The 20,337-nt window shown below is 36.7% G+C and overlaps 1 protein-coding gene across 1 annotated transcript in view; it reads left to right on the forward strand.

Moving 5' to 3' along the window:
* Positions 1–5,623: 5,623 nt before the first annotated feature.
* Positions 5,624–20,337, forward strand: part of LOC139726145 (N-acylneuraminate cytidylyltransferase-like) — a 30,477-nt gene continuing 15,763 nt past the window's right edge. The window contains exons 1-3 of the mRNA XM_071637225.1: positions 5,624–5,849; positions 14,547–14,699; positions 18,838–18,990. Of these exons, the coding sequence (XP_071493326.1) occupies positions 5,702–5,849; positions 14,547–14,699; positions 18,838–18,990 (454 nt within the window). The 5' untranslated portion in view covers positions 5,624–5,701. The remainder of the gene's footprint in view (positions 5,850–14,546; positions 14,700–18,837; positions 18,991–20,337) is intronic.

Here is a 20,337-nt window from a genome sequence, read left to right on the forward strand (position 1 = left end):
TATTTGGCACACTTATGAAAAGAATGACTGTTGTAAGTGTTCAAGAGGTATATGGATTCGTCTTCCCTTCAGTTCTTACATTTGTGTCTCTATATTTCCCACCCCTCCCCCCAGTCTGAGTGACTATTTGGTCTGACCAATTGAAGTTAGAGGGATGGTATAGTTTTGGTTGAGATGGGGCTTCAGGTTTTTATCCTTTTTGTTTTGAAAATGAGAAACCTCCTATGAAATATGAAAGAGTAAGTAATTCTGAGATGATTTCAAAGTTTATTTGATGAAAATCAGTTTTGAAATTGCCGAGATATCCGAAACAAATCAAATCAAAGCAATCCTAATGAAAGGTGGGACCCATCTCTTATTTTGATCGCTTCGTTTTACTTTGGTTTTGATATATTATCAGCCATATCAAAACCAATTTTCATAAAATAAACTGAATTCCTCTTAGACTCATAACACTTATGCTCTGTAACATTTCATTCGAGGTTTCTTAGTACCTCACAAAAAGTTAAAAGCTCAATCCTCATTTCAACCAATATACTTTACCATCATACTTTAGATTCGGTTTTCTGCCGATTTGTAGTTTGCATTTATTTTACATAGTCTTTCACTGTTTGGAGTAATGTAATAAGATCTGCACTTGCTTTCTCTTTCCTATTTGTCCTTGATGTAATTTACCAACTTATTGTAAGCAAAGCAATTTCTATTCAGACTTTAAACACTGTAATTGTTAATTACAAATATACAGTCTACTCAGGTAGACAAATACTGCATTACATAGCGGTCTCTTTTTCATGTGTTCTAACTGTATTCTTTTTTTCTATTGAAATTGGTATTTATCACAATGCAGATTCTTATACCATGTCTGAGAAATAGGGAAGAAAAAGTACCGTCAAAAAAAAATAATAAGAAAAGGGGGCAATAAAGCATTCTCGGAAAATTGTTTACATTTCAATATTGAAACATTAATTTTGAACATTCCCATATCGTAATGCACTTGGGGAATTGAAAATTCTAAATTCTTCATTTAAAAAAAGAGTGGTATTTTTTTCTTATGCCCTTCTTGCATACAAATTTAAAAGCACATATCTAAAAAAGAAATGTTTGTATTACTGCAACTCAATAACGAGGTGAAGTTTTGCAGCTGAAAAACTACAGCATGGATTTAAAAAAACTGTGATCCTAATATATGGTGTTCAAATTTTGGGTGAAAATTGAACAAAAAAAAGGTCCTCAATTTCCCAGATTATCACAAAAATACTTCCACGTATAAGCATTTTGCCACTATACTGTGTGGCGTTGTTGCAGCTGAAAATTTGTATAGACTTTATGGTACCGTTTATTCAAATCTTTCAGGCAGAATTCAAACCTTGGGCTAATGACATGCAATTTATGAGTGAGTCTCATTTTTACTCATAAAATCAATGTTCCTGGACAAATAATCAAGGATTACTATACCAAAAGTGCAATGATTCTTTTGTGATATTTTTTTTTAAAGTAAAATAGTGATAATTGTTGGTGAAATTTTTCATCATTGCTTGGTATTTTAAATCTTGGTATGCTAACCCTACATTAAAATGTTATAAAACTGTGTTTGCCAAAGATTTTACCACACTTTAATGAAAATTAGTCAATTGTTTAAAATTTCCCATTCGTTTTGTACGTCACTGTACATAGTGCATATCGTTTCGGCTTTTTTTTTTTTTTTGATAAAATTGCTTAAAAAATAAAATCTATATCAAGTCTATAATATGTTACCTCTTTTATTAAAGTAATATAGGGAATAGTAGCAAGCAAATATCACATGGTATGGTAAGTCTGCAATTGCTCATCAAATTTGATGCAATTTAATTTTGGATCTGCTTTACAAAAAACTTATTTTTTCATTCCGTCCCATCGCACCAACAGAATTTGTTGTTGCCGTGGAAACAAACAAATGGCTGCCTTTTTTGTAGTGCACTTTCATGCTTCCATGTAAGCTTAATACATTATGTAAGGGTATGTGGCTGCTTTCATGTTAACAATAATTTCTTCTTGTGAGAAAAAAAAAAATCCATCCCGTCGCGGTCCCTTGATTTTTGGATCAGACCCTTTATCAGTCGATAAACTCAGTTTTTTCGGGAGCAACTTTGCATATTGAATAAAAACTAAGTTTGTCACGATATACGTATAAATTGAGTTTATAGTTAAACTGAGTTTATCGATAAACTGAGTTTTCGCTCGATAAACAGAGTTTCTTGTTAATTCTTAAAGTTTGATAAACAGAATAATGGATTATTAGTTAAACTAATTTCGCTCGACAAGCAGAGTTTATCGAAAAACTAAGACTTGCGACTACAGAAGTATAAAATACCATGACCAGCTAGTAGTCGCGACGGTAAACATATACGTGAAAGATCCAGAAGATCTGGATGAGTCGTGGCAACGCAAAGCTCAAAGCGCCAACTACTGACAAGGTTTGAATATAGGCTTAACCCTGGTGGATAAACTAAGTTTTTCGAGACAAACTGTGTTTATCCATGGACCTAATTACATTGTAGGTCCATGGTTTATATAATCGAGTGAAAACCCTAGTTTATCCCCGAAAAAAGTCAGTTTATCGATCGATAAACCAAGTTGTTGTGTTTTTTTTTTTTTAGAGAAACACTGTTTATTGAGAGAAAATAGAAAGTTTTTCATTGCAGTTGATAAACTGCGTTTTCCTTTTGATAAACGATTAACTGTATACTTCGTAAGTTTATCGGCGATAAATTAAAGGGGGTGGCTAGTAACTGATCAGTGGGAATGGTGGAGGATGATTGTTCCAATTCTTGTGGGATTCATTTAAAAGTTCATTATATATCTATTGTTGTGTGAAAATTATTTGCTTCAGAACGGTCTCGATATTCAAGTAATGTGCAGTTTAATGCCCCGTCATTGTACAGGCATGCTAACCTGTCCATTACTTGAATATGAGACCATTCTGAAGCAAATTCTTTTTCACACAACAATGGATATAAATGTACTCTTAAATGAATCCCATAAGAATTGGAACCATCATCCCCCAGCATTCCCATTGATTCCCACTGAACTAGCCATCCCCATGGAATTGTTGGGCAAATAGCGTGCCATATGGGGAAGGGCAGGGAAGGGTAAGAGTGTCCAAAGAGGTTCTTAAAGGGAATGGATAGTAGGCTAGCTAGTAAGTGATCAGTGGGAATCAATGGAATGCTGGGGGATGATTGTTCCAATTCTTGTGGGATTCATCTATTGTTATGTGAAATTGCTTCAGAATGGTCTCATATTCATGTAATGTGCAGTTTAATGTTTCCAGGCTAGCATGTCTGTACAGTGACGGGGCATTAAACTGCTCATTACTTGAATATGAGACCGTTCTAATGCAAATAATTTTCACACAACAACACCATTATAATGTGCTCTTAAATGAATCCCACAAGAATTGGAACAATCATCATCCCCCAGCATTCCCACTGATTCCCACTCAGTTACTGCCATCCTCTTTGGTTGTGTCATTGGAATGGGAGGGGGTATGAACTGAAATGGTCTCCCACAGCCTCATTTCTCTCAGATACCTTCGACAACAAAGGCAGGGGCGATCCAGGGAAGGGGGGTGCGACTAATATTTCTGGTGTCACTTCCGAGTTTCATTTCATTGTTTTCTTTTTATTTCTTTTGTTTTTAACGAAGGGGCAAATAGAGGTACGTGGGTGAGGCCTATACATTTTCAATTTCCTTGTATGTAGATTTGATTGGGGTTCGCGTCAGGGCCCGGTTACTTTGTTATTGGTGTTAGTAGTGGTGGTGGTGATGATGGTGACGGTTTCAGGGGGATTGCCGCAACCTAATCAATGATTTGCACTTCTCCTTTTTATACAGTCGCATATCAAATTTTGGGGTTTTTTATTTTAATAAGAAAATCACAAAATTACTGTTTTGTTTTGCTTTGTTTGTTTGGCCATTTTTGCAATTTAAATGAATATTATACTAGTATATTGGTGGAGATGAGGATTGAGTTCTTAGGATGCTAAGAAATTTACTTATAATAAATAATTATCACAGAGTACACTATTCTAGGAGGAATTCAGAGTTTATTATTTGAATATTATTATTTTGAAATGGCTATACTCTGTCCAAAAACAAAGTAAAACAAAGCAATTCTATTAAAAGGGGGTCCACCTTTTTAGTGTGATCGCTCAATTTATTTTGGATATCTCAGACATTTCACAACAGATTTTCATCAAATAAACTTTAAGTTCCTCCTGGAACTACAAGTTTTATCATTATTTCATAAGAGGTTTCTAAATCATTCATAAAAAGAATATTAGAAACTGAAGCCAAGTCTCAACCAGTTGTCATCACTTTAAACAAGCAGTCAATGTTCTACATAAGAATTATCTCGTACAGTTACATCAATACTCTTTTCTCATTTTTCATTCAACATTTTTTGAATATTCGATCAATCCAAAGAGTGCATCAGATCGCTGAATATCGATGAAAAAATGCAAAAGCTCCTTTGTATGTTTCCCCAATATTAAATATAATTTTTGCCTCCTCTCCCGCCCCCCCCCCCCCCCCACAAAAAAAAAAGGGAGAAAAATCCGTATGCATGGCCCGGTGATATATCAACAAATAAAATATATTACACAAAGAATCCCTTCGTGTGTGTGTGTGTGTGTGTGTGTGTGTGTGTGTGTGTGAGAAAAGCGCACATTCCTTCTACTCAGATAATGTGATTACTGTAAGAGACGAGTCATGTTGTGCTCTTTATAAAACCTTGTACAGGCCTACGATGAAAATGGTTGTTGATGAACCGGGAAGTGGACGAGCAGGGAGGTGGGAAGAGACCGAGATATCTCTCTGGTCCACCTCCCTTCATGAACTATCATTTATGTACAGCACTGAAAATTCAAACAATCCCAAGAAAACCAAATACTTCCCGAGGGAGGAAGTTGAAATAGCATTGACCCTCGACTGAACCTCGAGCATTCCCCCCCCCCCCCCCGCAACCCCATCCACGTTTAGCATAAAGAAAGATATGGGGAGAGGGGCGGTATAGATGGAGGAGAGAGAGATCGGGGTGGGAGAGAGATATGAGAGATGTAGAGATCCGAGAGAGGGAGGAGTGGTATGGGATGGCCATGGGTGGGAGTCGGAGGTAGGGTGGGGATATCACCCCAGCCTTTTTCTATAATGATTTGTTATAAAGTAGGTAATTGATTAGTAAACGTGTACTTCAAGGTTATCAGACGGCAGGCAGTCGTTCATGGTAGTCAATAGTGTGATGTCTGTCAATCAGCCATCATTCAGTGAGTCATCTATAAAATCAATCCGTCAGTTTTTATGATTCAGGCAGTCATTCAGCCCGTCAGCCAGTCATCCCAAGGAGGTTCTCTCGTACCCCCTTGGTCATCCCCTCAGTCCATGGTAGTATACAGGTCCATATTCAGCAGGGAAGTGGATGTGAAGTACCTTCCTGATTTCAGTCATTCAGCGGTATGTTTACTAACTCATAGCTGAGGCGGAAATGTACTAGTACACAAGCCACGTGTGATGTGCCGTAAGTAGATCATCTGATGGACTTTGATACCATAGGGATCCACACGCAGAGCTGTAGTGCAATCAAAGACAATCGTCGAGTGCAGTACACTCTGACAAGCTCATCACATCACACACCCTGTCTGTTTTTACAACTGTATCCTGGAGAATGTCCGCAGAAAAGAAGAAAACTCCACATTATGCTGCCCTGATCTTGGCTAGGGGTGGTAGCAAGGGCATCAAGTTAAAGAACATCAAGACGCTGGCTGGTCAACCTCTCATCGCTTGGGGATTGAGGGCTGCTATTGATTCAGAAGGTATGCAGCGCCAGCGAGTGCATGGTATCGGTTGTTTGGCTCCTATATCAGCCGACAGCTGCAGCGATCGCGTGTGCATTCGGCTCATAGGCAGGCATTGCCACGCCTCTGCGAGCCTCCTTGGCCCGATGAAGCCGCTACCACCACACAGTGTGCTGCCTATTAATACTAATACATCATAATCCTATTTACTAGTATTGGTAATCATAGCGCGATCATGGACGTGGAGCCACTGGCTCGGAATGGTGCGATGAATTTAGATGTGGGATGCACTGAAGAAAACGATGCTTATGCAATGCGAAAGTCATACTGGAGGTCGTACTTGTTCTCGTTTTCTGCAGGCTAAAAAATGCTGCACGAACTGGTCACTGTCTTCTAATGCAATTATATTTTCATTTGCATCAACTTACATTTAGTACCTGCCATAATATCTGTATGTCTTTAATATGTAGTAATTACGTTGTTGTTGTGTTTTTCTCTCTTTCTGCACATGACTGCAAAGACATGATAGGAATATATAGACAGAGTTTTTATATAGATCTATTAATGAGATAATAGCAAAAACTTGAGGCCTTCATGGTTGCTGAAATAAATAACATGAGAAATTGGAGCATATTCTGAAGCAAAATTAAAGAAGAACACTGCAAGATGAGGTTCAGGGACAGTGTGCCTGGGTGTGAAAGAAGCAGTAGGCCTACATCATTATTTGAACAATTCAAAGAGTAAGGCACAGGGATGAATTTCTGATGATGGTATTATTGGTAATGATTTTGTTAACATGGTAATTATAAAATTGTGTTATTTAATGAGACATGCAATATTGCTGTCTTATATCTCTTTTTGCATGGTATGTCACTTCCTCATATCTTTGATAAAATATTATGTTAGTTTTTGTTTTTGGTGTTTTTTTTTTTGTTTGTTGTTTTTTGGTGTGTTTTTTTTTGGGGGGGGGGGGTTGATAGCTTATCAAGTATCAGTATCAAATACATTGAATGCTGTTATTACACGGAAATTGCTTGAGATCAGTAGCCTATTGATGAAAAACGTCTGATTTGGGATAAAGTCCTGAAAAAAACATAAAATAAAAATCCTTGCATTGTTTTTGTTATGCTAATGAGATTAATCAGGAAATAAATATAATGATTTTCAATCTGACAATGTAGGGTATCAAACCAGTTCCTGAGTGTGAGTGCCACCACTCTATAATTTTATGAAAATTGGCATCTGCTTAAACAAAAAAGCCAACAAAACATCTGAAGTATGAATAATTTCAGAGAAAACTGTATATAATATACATCTATAAGATATGTGTGTATGTATTTTTACTTATGTAAATAGTGAGGGAAAAAAAGACACTTGCAATACATGCCCTAACTGTGTAGGCTGTACTATCCATCAGTAAAGGGGAAATCCAGACCAAGTATAAGTTAGTCTGATAGAAAAAAAAAGTAAAATCTTACGAATTCAATGGTAAAAATTTGACTTAATTCAGATGAAAAATAGGAAGTTATGACATTTAAAGTTTTGCTGATTTCTGCAAAACAGTTCTTGTATCAGTGGATATTAATATGCAAATGAGTGAGCTAACCATGTCGTAACGGTATGTAACTTCAAAATTTTCCATTGATCTTGTACAAAAAAAAAAATGACAAAAATTTGATGTTTCTGTCTTTGAAGTCTGAAACGTGTTGCTATTCCTGGTTGAATAACTAGTGATCAGTTAGATATACCAGGATTTAAGCCTTAGGCATGATTGCATTTGAATGAAAAACTGGAAATTGCTAAATTTTTTGTACAAAATATGTGGCAAGTTGTGAAGGGATGACATGCTCACTTTTCCATGTGCATATTCATATTGACTGTTCAAGAACTGTTTCCTGAAAAATCAGAAAAATATCAAAATGTCATAACTTCCTTATTTTTCAACCGTTTTTGATCAAAATTTGACTGTTGAACTCACAATATTTTACTTTTTCTTATTAGATTATATTTTATTTAGACTTGATTTCCCCTTTAAAACCACAAGATGAGGTCCATACAGTCACATACTGTAAAAGTGGAAATTTTTGTGCATTTCGCGCAACCAGATGCTAGCGCAAAAATAAAAGCATGCAAATATTTTCACATGCCACATGTTCCAGTAGTTCATGTCCTGATTCCATGGAATTAAAAACACACGAAATCCATCCTACCTGGCCGAGCGTGAAAAATTACTCGCGGAAAAATATCCACTTTTACAGTAGGCTCTGGTAATGTGACACATTCTACAGGATACAACTACTATGTGTGAAAATGTATACTATATAAAATATTTGGGACATAAAGATCAAGAAAAGGTCAAGAGTCCAAGTCGATCTTTTAATTTTTCTGGATTTATCTGTCAAAAAGCACAAACAAACAAAAAAAAATCCTTTTAGCTCAGTGAAAATTAGCTAGTTGGTATAATACTACAGTGGCCAAGCTTTTAATTCAGTCATCCTCCATCAAGGGAACAGACTTATACCCTTGTACATTATGCATGAGGTGATTACAGATCAAACATATTCAATTGTTATGGGTGCAAGGCAGGGGGTGGGGGTGGGGATATTCTCAATGTATCCACATTCCTTATCTTTCTAGAATATTTACTCATCAAATATGCAGTTCATTATTTACCATGGTGTGATTATTTCTGCAATGGAAATCCATAGTATATTGACTGCCAAATAGAGCCCCAAAGAAATAGATTGAAAAACTTGTGAATGGATTTTGTGTTTGCTTTTGCTTTTTTTGGGGGGGGGTGGTAGGAGGGAGTAAAAACACTCCAAATTTTCTGCTTCTTTTAGTATAAGGGCACAATAATTCAAAGTGGTTACTTTCATAATTTTAAATCATTTTAGGCTGAAAGTTCTAGAATCATATATATCGAACATTTTGAATGTTGTGTCCATAAGTTGTTTCCAATATCCAACATTTATCTTGCAAATTTTTAAAGTGAATTGCCTCCAATATACTTTTGAGAGTTCTGTATTCATATAAATCCATCATAATGACAGACACTTTTATTAATCCGTGCCATCAAAATTAGTACTAGTAGTATAGTACCCAACATTTTTTTTTTTAAATCAATCAATTCATATACCGAAACAGATTAAGTCATATACCATACATTTTTACCCTCATTCACTTTACCCAGTCTCATGTTGTCCTATATATTGCTGTCACACACATTTTTTTTTTTTTGCTCTTTGTAGTCTCTTTACACCACATATGAAAATGTTTCCAACAGCATGCTGTACTTACTTCATAGAATTAAATAATACAAATGTTTATTCCTATTACTTCATCACAGATGTTTTCTTTGCTATTCAGGCAGTCATGTGTGATACAATGAAGATAGGGGAAATAGGGAATTCCTTGTGTATTGTAGATTATGTCAATAATCTATAATGTTCATGTTTAGCATCCATAAGGAGGAGAGCAAGGCTAATTGCCAGTTTAGTGAATGAAGTGCAATGCAGATTCACAGAGAGAGAGAGAGGCTTGACACAGAGACATTCAGAGAGATATCATTCAATCTGTTGTCCTTCCATTCGGAAAAAAAAAATGCCATCTGTAGCAATGCTTTTTATTTTGAATAAAACAGTAACATTTCCTATGAGTCATATTGAAAATGTTATTTGTGTTCATAGTGGTTAAATTTGAATAAAATACTTGTGAAAGTGCTGAAACCTTCACCCTGGCATCATCTGTTCCATTATACTGCAGATTTATTGAAGCTTTGAAATAACATTTATTATGAGAACTACTGTGTAATGATAGTTTATGCTCTTACTGCATTTGTAGCAACATCAATTTGAACTATGTTTTTTTTTTACAAAGTAATAGCCTGTGAACACATTAGATATTCTTCTCCTTGTCATTTTTGTTGTTCTTTTTTCGTTGATACAGTTGATTTCCTCATGCTATTGTCATTATTTTTATCATTGTTATTATTATTATCAATGTTATTAAAGTAGTATTATGATTATCATTTTTTTCATTGTCAATATTGTTATTGTTGTCATCATCAAAATTATCATAAATCTAGGAACATCTACTATTAAAGGAGCCATGTTTAACCAAGTGATTGGTTGATCTAACATACTCATTTTGCTGCTGACTATGTTCTATAGTAGATAGGCCTATATTATGTGATATATTGGAGTTGCAAGAGTAGCTGTTATTACTGTGTATTGTACAGGAATGAAATGTTGTTATTCCTGACTTACATCATTGTCAATAATTAGCATGCATAAGCCCCCACTAGTGCCTCACTATAATACAAAAGCTCCAGCCAAGTTTAAGGGGTTTGTGTCTTTAGCTCACAAGGTCTAAAGATCTGAGCTCTAGTCACATAAAATACTGATATCCCTGGAAGCTTGAATTGATTGATAGCCAGCTAGTGGGAACGGGCAGCTGTTCTGAGCCTTCAGGGGGCTCAACTTCATGCAATTTTGTCCCCGAAGTTACTCTGAAAATTAAAGGTATCGGACAGAAAATGACACAGGATGTTGATATTGAAACTGACCCAAAAATAGATTTAAAAAAAATAACATTGAAATACACTAGAATTGCTATGATGAAAATAACACTTAAATTGACCCAGAAATGACTATGATTGATACTGATTAATGGTAATGAGAGTGTAATGAAATAGCACTGAACTCTACACATTATGTAATTAAAACTGACAATAAAATTATATTGAAACCAAACATGCAAAAACTTCAATAAATTCAGAGCAAGCTGCCTGCTGTTCTTGAAAGAAATACACACAGAACTAATTAGTTATGCATAATGCGAAAAATGAGTCTGTGGAATATAAATTACACAGCTTATTTTTGTCTGTACATTTCCCTCTAGGCATGAATGGGACCAAAATTGTGAAATCAGTTACCTATTCAGTTAAGACAACTGTCATCTACAGAAACATTCAAATCCAAACTTAAAACATATATCTGTTCCTCTCACACTGACAACTATAATATTATTGCAATCTATAATGTTCGGAACAATTCTATTCTGTATTTGATATGTGTTTGTTTATTATTTGCATTTTCTTCTCTGTTGTCAAGTTTGAACATGAACTGAGCACAAAAAGGTGGACCTGTGTGCTATACAAATAGCAACTGGTGTTGTTGTTGTTATTATTATTATTATTATTATTATTATCATCATTATTATTGTTATTATCATCATCATTATTGTTATTATTATTATTATTATTATTATCATTATTGTTATTATCATCATCATCATCATTATTGTTATTATTATCGTTATTATTATTATTATCATTATTTTCATTATTATTATTATTATTATTCTCATTATCATTATTATTATTATCATTATTATTATTATTATTATCCGAAATATGTTTGATATTTGTATACTGATGAATATTGATAAATTCCCTCACCTCTTGATTTGCCCCCACAGGATTTTACAGGATTTAACCTTTGTCATCTTCCCCACAGTCCCTCAATATCAGGCTTATGACCTTTATGATTGTATAGTATACCATTTGTGACCCTTTGTAAAATATGGTCAAGTTCTGAAGGAAGAGATTACTAGTTTCAATATCGAGTAATTACTCATCAAACCCACCAACAAAAACAATGACCAAGCAAATAGATACAGGACTGCGGGGGGGGGGGGGGGGGGGGGAACCAGGTTTTAAATTTGAAGGTCTATATTCGAGTATTCTTAGTCATCCTGTCATATGAGGGACTTTTGGGACAAAAGTGGGCTTTGAAACTCCATGGCAACTGCTGTGAAGGATTATCGGATGAACATAGTGCCTGTTGCCCTCATTATTCTCTTCCGGATAATGGCTAAGTATCAAAGTTATGTACTAGTACCACTGACTGTTGGTTGAGTTTCTGTATATGGTGTTACATCATATGCCCTACATGGAAACACTCCTTGTGTATGTGGGAAAAAAATAAGAAGAATAATAAAACAAATGGAAACACATTTTCATAACAGAAAATGCAAATGGGGCTTCAAAATCCGATTTTAGAAAATGCTACTTTTACTGAAGTGCTATGTTCCCAATTCGTGACAAAGGTTACTCTTTGAGGATCTGATACACCCAAACACAAAATGAGCCACATTGACCCAAACTCAAGTATACAGAAGTGCTTGGGGAAAAAAAATCAATTTGCGCTACTTTTTGGGCATACGGATGTTGTGAAGTAGAGTTACATTTGATTGCAAGGAAACCAATGTTCTGAGGCCAAAGTTGTCGTGCTTGACAATTCCTGGTACCACGAAGTGACAGAGGTTGATGCTGAAATCCTTCCTCCTACTCACTTCCCCAGGCTGATAGTCTATGCACGTGCCAATCCGTCCCACAACCGGTATTCAAAATAAAACCTCCTCAATACTCTGTGGGATCAGATAAACTGGTATCATCCATGTATCTGCCAACCACATGCCAGTAAATTTGCTTGAGCATAGATATCTTTTTACTCATTTTTTTTTTTTTTTTTTTTTTTTGGGGGGGGGGAGGATTTTCTCATGTTATTGTTATTTATCTTAGAGTTCTACTGTATACGCCAAATATTTCGTGAGGTTTTTATTTTCGCGAATTTCACGAGTCAGGTGCTATTCGCGATGACTGATCCTGATGTGAATGTGACATACGCGTGTGCACTTCTCCGTTCAGTACAAGGTTCCACGGTCGCGAATTTAACAACTCGCGAAATTGTAGGGAATTCCTGATTCGCGAAAATTTAGACTCGCGAAATATATGGCGTATACAGTATGTGATACAGTGTAGTTTTGTTGGTGGGCCTACAGCTTTATATTCACACAGCTAGTTTATTTCATACCTGCAAATGCTTGCAGCACAGCCACATGATAATTAAGCTTAGCTCGTATTGCACTGATACCTACCTATCTTGCAGTTGGGCCAATTATGTAACCTCAGCTGGAGTGCAAAAGCCATTATTTGTGTCAATTTCCTCGTGTAGGAAAATCCTTCCCGTCTTACATAACAAATGCTCACAAATGGCTGCTGTTTGCAGCCATTTGATAACATGTTTTCATGGGACAACAATTCAAGGAACATTGCTCTGCATGGACCATTGAATGTAAAATGAATGGTATCCAGTTATAAAATACAACAAATCATAATAAAGGCCACAGAAAGGTCACATAAACCTACCAAAAGAAAAAGATATGGTCTTTGGGTATTACTATATGCTATGCAATGTTATTTAGTGTCTGTGTTTGTCTGTGTGTGTGTGGACAGGGTGTTGGGATTGGGTTAACCGCATTCATAAATGGAAAAGTATTGCAAAGTTTGCGTATCATTGCTTTATCATTTCTAAAGAGACATCATTGAAGATGAATGCCAGAACCTTGTCATTTGAAGAACATTTTGATTTCTATTTTTCTTTTCTTATAGTAATCATGAGAATGGTTATTTCATCCCCTGGTAGATTATGTAATTTGATTGTTAAGTGTGACCAGTACATACATGTGTTGAAATTTTATCTATGATACCATTAATTTATGTAGTACAATGTATTTCTGAACATAAAACATTCATAGATGTACTCATTAATGTTTTGTAAGAAGAGTGTTTCATTCTGTCTTTCAGCCCAGCCAATGGCAGTAAATACATGCTTCAAATGAAAATCATTTACCTTATCTCTAAAATCTTGCAGTCATAGCAAAGTCCATACAACAAACTCAGAGCATAGAAATTGAATAAGGTAATTAAATCCAGTTTGCTTGGGTTTTTGTTTTTCATTGAGAGATTTATATTTTAAGGACTAAATATTGCAGATTATATGACTTACAATTTTGTAATTTGTATATATTTACTTAGATACTAAATAAGCATTTTATTTTTACTGCATTCATTTTTCCTTCATGCGATACAAAATTTCATTGATATAATAATACATCTTTATTGTCATGTGTAGCTCTGTGATGAACAATAGAGCAAGTCAGTAAAATGTGTATGATATGTTTGGAATAGTTTGGAGAGAAACATAAGTAAATTATGCAGAACAGAATTGTCCACAACTTTTGTTGAAATTTTGATATGTCGCCAGGTCTGTATTAAACTGTGGCCATCTGCTCCAAGTTGTAAATAATAATTCTGAATGATATGATGCAAAAATGAATAATGCTTGTAGAGAGCAAATAAAATGGTCTGGGTACAAACTGAGCAGGGTGTAATGTTTGCACAGTTGGGTCATATTTTCTATTTACTGAACCATTTCTTATGCAAATATCATTGTCAATTGAACAAACTGAGAGGTTAGATTGTTTGAAGGTGAAGTACTAGTATGTCAGGATGTTTTTTCCTTGCCTGTTATTCTACCTATGTATATTCTACCTATATATGAATACTGTAAAAGTGGATATTTTCGTGTGACTAACTTTTCACGCTCAGCGGGGTAAGAAGAGTTTCGCATGTTTTTTTACTCTGCAGAATCAAGACATCAGCAACAGGAACATATGGCAAGCAAAAATATTTGTGTGCTTTTATTTTTGCGCTAGTTTCTGGTTGCGCGAATTGCGCGAAAACTTCAACACCGCGAAAATGTCCACTTTTACTGTACATCACTATCATTTTGTTCATTAGAATTCTGTGCTGCATTCGAAATACCTGTTTTGTTTTTTGTTTTGGGTTTTTTTTTCTCTCAATTACAGAGTTCACCAATGTCTGGGTGTCAACAGATCATGACGAGATTGCCAAGATAGCCAAGGAGTGGGGAGCAAAGATTCATCGTAGGAGTCCGCACTCGTCGCGTGACGAAGCGTCATCCATCGAGGCCGTGCACGAGTTCCTGAATGAAAACCAAGGCTAGTAGTAGATTTGATATGTGCAGTAGATTTTACCCTTGTAGATAATACAATGTATTTCATTTCTCTTTTATGTCGTGCTGCTTGGATGTCCTTTATATTGAGGCACCAACTGTGCAGTGTTACAAACATTATTTGCTGCAGACAGATCTGTTTGAGTTTGATCATTGAAGAGAATACAATTGTCTGTTCTAATGAGGCTACAAAAGTACATTTACTTGATAGATGCAGTAGGATTTTACACACACACACAAAAGTTTTGTCATATTAAAGATCACATGTCTTCTGTTGTGCGTGTTGGAGTATTGTTTGAAAATCTGTTGTCAAGTAGCAATATTTTGGTCCCTATCATTTTGTATTTATAGACAACAATGGTACACACACAGAAAACTATAGCAAGAAGAGCTAGTACCGGTATCTATTATGCATTGACACACCATGAAACTGCAAGGCAGGGTATGACAGGCTGTAGGATGTCATGTATGTGTAGTCAGTATAATGCTGTAGAGTATTCAATTGTTCTGTGTCGTCACCATGGAATATGGTGGCATTGCAGTGTTTGTACACTTCTGCAGAAATTCACTGTGAGACGCTTGAGAGCACCAGTATTAAAAGAGCGTGATGTAGGGCAAGGGTGTGGCAAATTTATCATTGGTCATAGGGAACAGAAAACAGGGCCGAGGTGCAGTAAAGGTAAAAATACAAAACTCCATGTAAAAGAGGTGGGAGGGTGCATTTAAATCTTTCAATGCATATTTTCTACTTCATTTCAGCTTTTAAGTACCACAATATAATGCCATTATGATAATGCACACATATACTGTATCACACTCTACAGTACACTTAATAGTACAGGGCATTTTTATTCTTATAGGCCTAGATCTACATGTATACCACACATTGGATCCCCTAAGTGAGTTAGTTATGTAATCCATCCAAGTCTTAAAGATATTTTACTTCAGAAATTATCATCTTGTCCTCATTACATTAGAAATTCTGAACTTTACTGCGTATCCTGTATTTGGGGAGGATGAGATGAAAATGGTTAAAAACATAATAATTTTGCTTAGATTATGGAATAACAAGAATTGGCCCATTCTAGATAGAAAGAGAAATATAGACAGGGTCTTCTAAAATGTGTTGTGAAAAACAAAAACAAAGCAAAACAAAACAAACCAAAACAATACTTAGCCCTTAAAGGGACTGTACAGTACTGTTTGAACATTCCTAAGTGAGATAATGAGAAACTTCTTATGAAATATGAAAGAGCATGTAATTTTAAGAAAGATTCAATGTTTATTTGATGAAAATTGGTTTTCAAATGGCTGAGATATCCAAGAAAAGTGAAAATAAAAAAAGGCCACAGGCCCAGCCTTTTATTAGGATCTCTTTGTTTCACCTCGTTTTTGGATATCTCGGCCATTTCCAAACCGAACTGTACTGATACACACCCTTTAAGGAGTAGTTCGGATGATTAGGGAATATGCAAAGATATGAAAGAAAAAAAAAAGTTCAGGATGTGGTTATGTATGCAAATTTCAATTATGAACATCTTTTGTATACAACAATTTAGTTAAAATGTAGTATACTGGCATTATAGTACATCATTGTAAATTTTCCCTTGTGTGTGCAGGGAGGTGGGAAGAGACCAACCTCCCAAATATCTTTGCTTTTGTGTTTGTGACTCACATCATGAATTTGGGGCTATGTGTTTATTATACATAATATTTTAGTTAGTAAGTACTATTATTCAACTTGTTTGATGTCTGTCTATGTTTAACCCGTTGAGGACGGACTGATTTTGCTACAACACACATTTCCCATAGACACCTGCCTGAGTATCCTCGGGACTTGTCCTCAGCAGGTTAAGAGCACACCAGGGGTGTATCCAGGATTTTTTCTGGGGGGGGTCGTAATCACAATTTTTGGACCTTTTGCGAGGGAGCGGACCGACCGAGGGGGGGGGGGGGGAGGGTGTGGGAGGGGGGTGTCCCCCCTCCCACGATAGGGAGTTTTTGAATTTTATATCTTAAAATGGGGCCATTTTGGTGCATACAAAAGTGACTTTTTCGGCATACTTAGAAAAGAACCGATTTATGTTAAAACTGGTGATAAAACCTGAGTTGGTCCAGGGGTGTAGCCAGGATTTTTTCTTGGGGGTCGTAATCACAATTTTTGAACCTTTACCTTTGCGAGGGAGCGGAGCGACCAAGCGGGGGAGGGTGTGGGAGGGGGGTGTGCCCCCTCCCACGGTGGGGAGTTTTGAATTTTATATCTTAAAATGGGGCCATTTGGTGCATACAAAAGTGACTTTTTCGGCATACTTAGAAAAACTCATTTATGTTAAAACTGGTGATAAAACCTGAGTTGGTCACTTACAAGTTTGTCAATCGGTAAGTTGAAAACTGCATTTAAAAAAAAGTTGCTGACTAGCTACACCTTCCTATTAAATCCTAGAGTATATAGTAAAAAGTTTTGCGGACCATTTAATACAAGTATTCCAGAGTTGACGATACTCCCAGAGCTAGTCAATCCTGCCTAACTTTGCCTCCAAACGTAGTAAGAAAGTAGAATATGCACTTCAATCTCAATCCAAAAGGACAGGAGTTGAAAACATGAGTATGAATTATAACATTCTCCTTTCAGGACAATATAGGTTAGGCCATAATTCAAACGGCCGCGGTTATCATAGGGTAAGGCGCAAGTAATAAGGCCGACTGTAAGTGTGTAGTCTAGGCAACTAGTTCGATGAGTTGCTGATGGGAGACAGGAAAATCAAACATGGCAGCACGGCTTAAGCCTAAGAAATAAGTTATGGCAGATTAAAACTAAGTTACGAAATTTACGACGTTTTTGACAATTTGCTAGAACACCACCTGGTCACTTTTTTCCCCTGTTGTATACAGGGTAAGAAGCCCTCGAAAAACATAAATGTCTGTCACAAAAAGTGGACCTTTTGAAAATTTGGGGGGGTCGTACGACCCTCCCGACCCCCCCTTGCATACACCCATGCACACTTCCTGCATGGTCAATAGGAGAGTGATTTTGCACTGCTATTTTTAAGAACCAGGATTCTGTCATTGATTGAGGAAATGTGCAAGGGTTGATTAAATGTTTGAGCAGCTGTGCAGTTTGTTTGACGCATGATGCTGATGTTAAGAACCAAAAGGTTTTACCAATGATGCTGTATTTACATTGATATTGACATAAATTGCCAATAGGTCTGTAATCTCAGCTGTAAGTCCTTGAGAGTCAAGTATTCAGGACTCATATTTGACTTTTCAGGGTAAAATTAAAAGTGAGTTCTAATTACAGACGTGAATTTTATCCAATAGGCCTCAACTTGTAGCCTGTGGGATATGGTAGTCCATCACAGATTTGCTAGTACATCACACATTGTAAAGCCAGACATTTTTTGCATGCCGTAAACATGACCTCTCCTTGACAAATCTTATATAGAGCCAACATTAGCGTAAAAAGGATGTGAAAGTATTTGTTTATACATTGCACTGAATGTCAGAGGCAATTTGTGAAAGTTTCCTGCCACTAAATGGGCAGTCAGGCAGACTTTGCAAACTTTTTATGTGACTGTCTGTGGTTTTACAGAAACTGGTTTTTAGCCAATGAGTTAAGTAGCACAATGTTGATTGTCAGTGTTGCACAAAAGTAGTGCTCTGGCACCGGTCACAAGGATAGCTAGTGAATCAATACACGAAAATCTCTTTCGATTTTTATGTCACATAAATATTGAGAGAACCATCTCAACATTTTGTTCCAAGTGGTTACTGATATGCATTCTTGGTTCCTTTCAGCTTTGTTTGCAGCCCAATGCACAATTACAGTGATGTGATCAGAGTCATTTGTGACAACAATTAAAAGGTTAACTTCAAAGCAAGCTTGTTGGACCATATGGTTTATCTTACCATTTCAAAATTTAGTGCTGTAGGCACCATTATGGGCATTGTAGTTTCCACTGAAGAATAATTATATTACATTAATGAAAGGGACTATATCAACCCTCTTGGTGTCCAACCTCAAAATACTTTTACCAACAATTTGCAGATTTTGTTCGATGAACCAATAGGATTTCCAAAATAACACTAAAATCATTTGTGTGTGTTCTCATTTTCTGATTTAGATGTTGATGTAGTAGCCCTTGTCCAGTGCACATCACCATGCCTACACCCGTTCCACCTGCAGAGGGCGAGTCACATGATAAAGAATCTCGGCTACGACTCAGTCTTCTCTGTCACCCGCAGGCATCTCTTCCGATGGAAAGAAGTAGACGTGGGTAAGAAGTCTTTGTCAGTTAACCCTTTCTGTGTCAGGGACTTTGGACAGTGTGTACAGAGCATGGGAATTGTTTTGTGCCATTTGGCACTCAAAGCACAGAAAGACTTAAAGGTGCATAGTCCCGGTTGTGTAGAGGGTGCTGTTGATGATACTGCCGATCACCGCTTGCTTTGGTACGAAGATTGCCGAAGTTGAGCTATCATCAAGAGTAAAGTGCGTAGGTGTTGCTAAGTAACGTTGCCTTCGTTGTCTTCTCTGCTTATCGCGCTGCGCATCGCGCAGTCTGTAGTAGTAATGCCAGGGTGCGTGCATATGTGCTTCTTATTATGACATCACAAAAGAAGTTTGCTAAAGCTGTCATCCCCCTCAGCCGAACCATGAGCCGAACTGTGATCGGACCACTGACTACAGTGAATCGGACTTCTTCGGACTCGGGGAAGTGGACCACAGCATAAGCGCCAAAGAGGAGTCGATAGCGTAGGTTATAGGAAACTTGTGCCGTCCGCCCGCATATGCATTTGACTAAACACCGGGGACCATGCACCTTTAATTAAACCACTGAGGACAGTTTGATTTTGCTACAACACGCACCTGCCCGAGTATACTCGGGACTGGTCCTCAATGGGTTAAACACCTGATTCTCAGTTGCTGGGGACAGGTTGACTACCTGGTATTTTGCTAAAATGTGGGTCAGCATTGTGCAAAAGGAGTGCTGTCTCAATTGCCACAGCAATGACTACTGAATCAGGGAAAAAACAGACTGTTGTGCTAACCTAGCATCTTCTGAGAGAATCATTCAGATATCTTTATATAGAAATGTTGAGATTTTCCATATGCTAAAGGGCATCACTCTTGTTTGCTACAGAGCAGTAAACATCAATGGGAGCATATAGTGTTAACCCCATAATGTCTTGATTCCCCATAACATAAAAGCTAATTTGTGCAGAGAAGCTTGCAGATCACCATGGCATAGCAACTTGATCACTGTTTTCAGTTACAGTACAATTATTTTTTTTTCTTCTTTCTCCCTCTTGTATTCAGTTATAGGTGGAGGGTAGGCCTATAGTGTGATCTTTTAAAAGGGTGCTCTCAGTATTACAACATGTCATTATGGTGTCAGAGACATATAATGCAAACGGTGACACGACATTTGCTCCTGTGACAATTGCTCCGGTCTTATTTTCTCTAAGGACTTCGGGTTAGGGTTAGGGTTGTGATAGGGTTTTAGGTTTAGTTTGATGTGAGAATTAGGATTACGGTTAGGGTTATGTTTATGGGTTGAATTTACGGTTGGCTTAGCATGCAGATATATCATGGGAGTAATTGTCGCAGGAACAAATGTCAT

The sequence above is a fragment of the Diadema antillarum genome, unplaced genomic scaffold (genome assembly GCF_040938485.1).
Source record: "Diadema antillarum isolate AM-2024a unplaced genomic scaffold, OU_Dant_1.0 seq00000079_RagTag, whole genome shotgun sequence".
In the NCBI taxonomy this organism is placed as follows: domain Eukaryota; kingdom Metazoa; phylum Echinodermata; class Echinoidea; order Diadematoida; family Diadematidae; genus Diadema; species Diadema antillarum.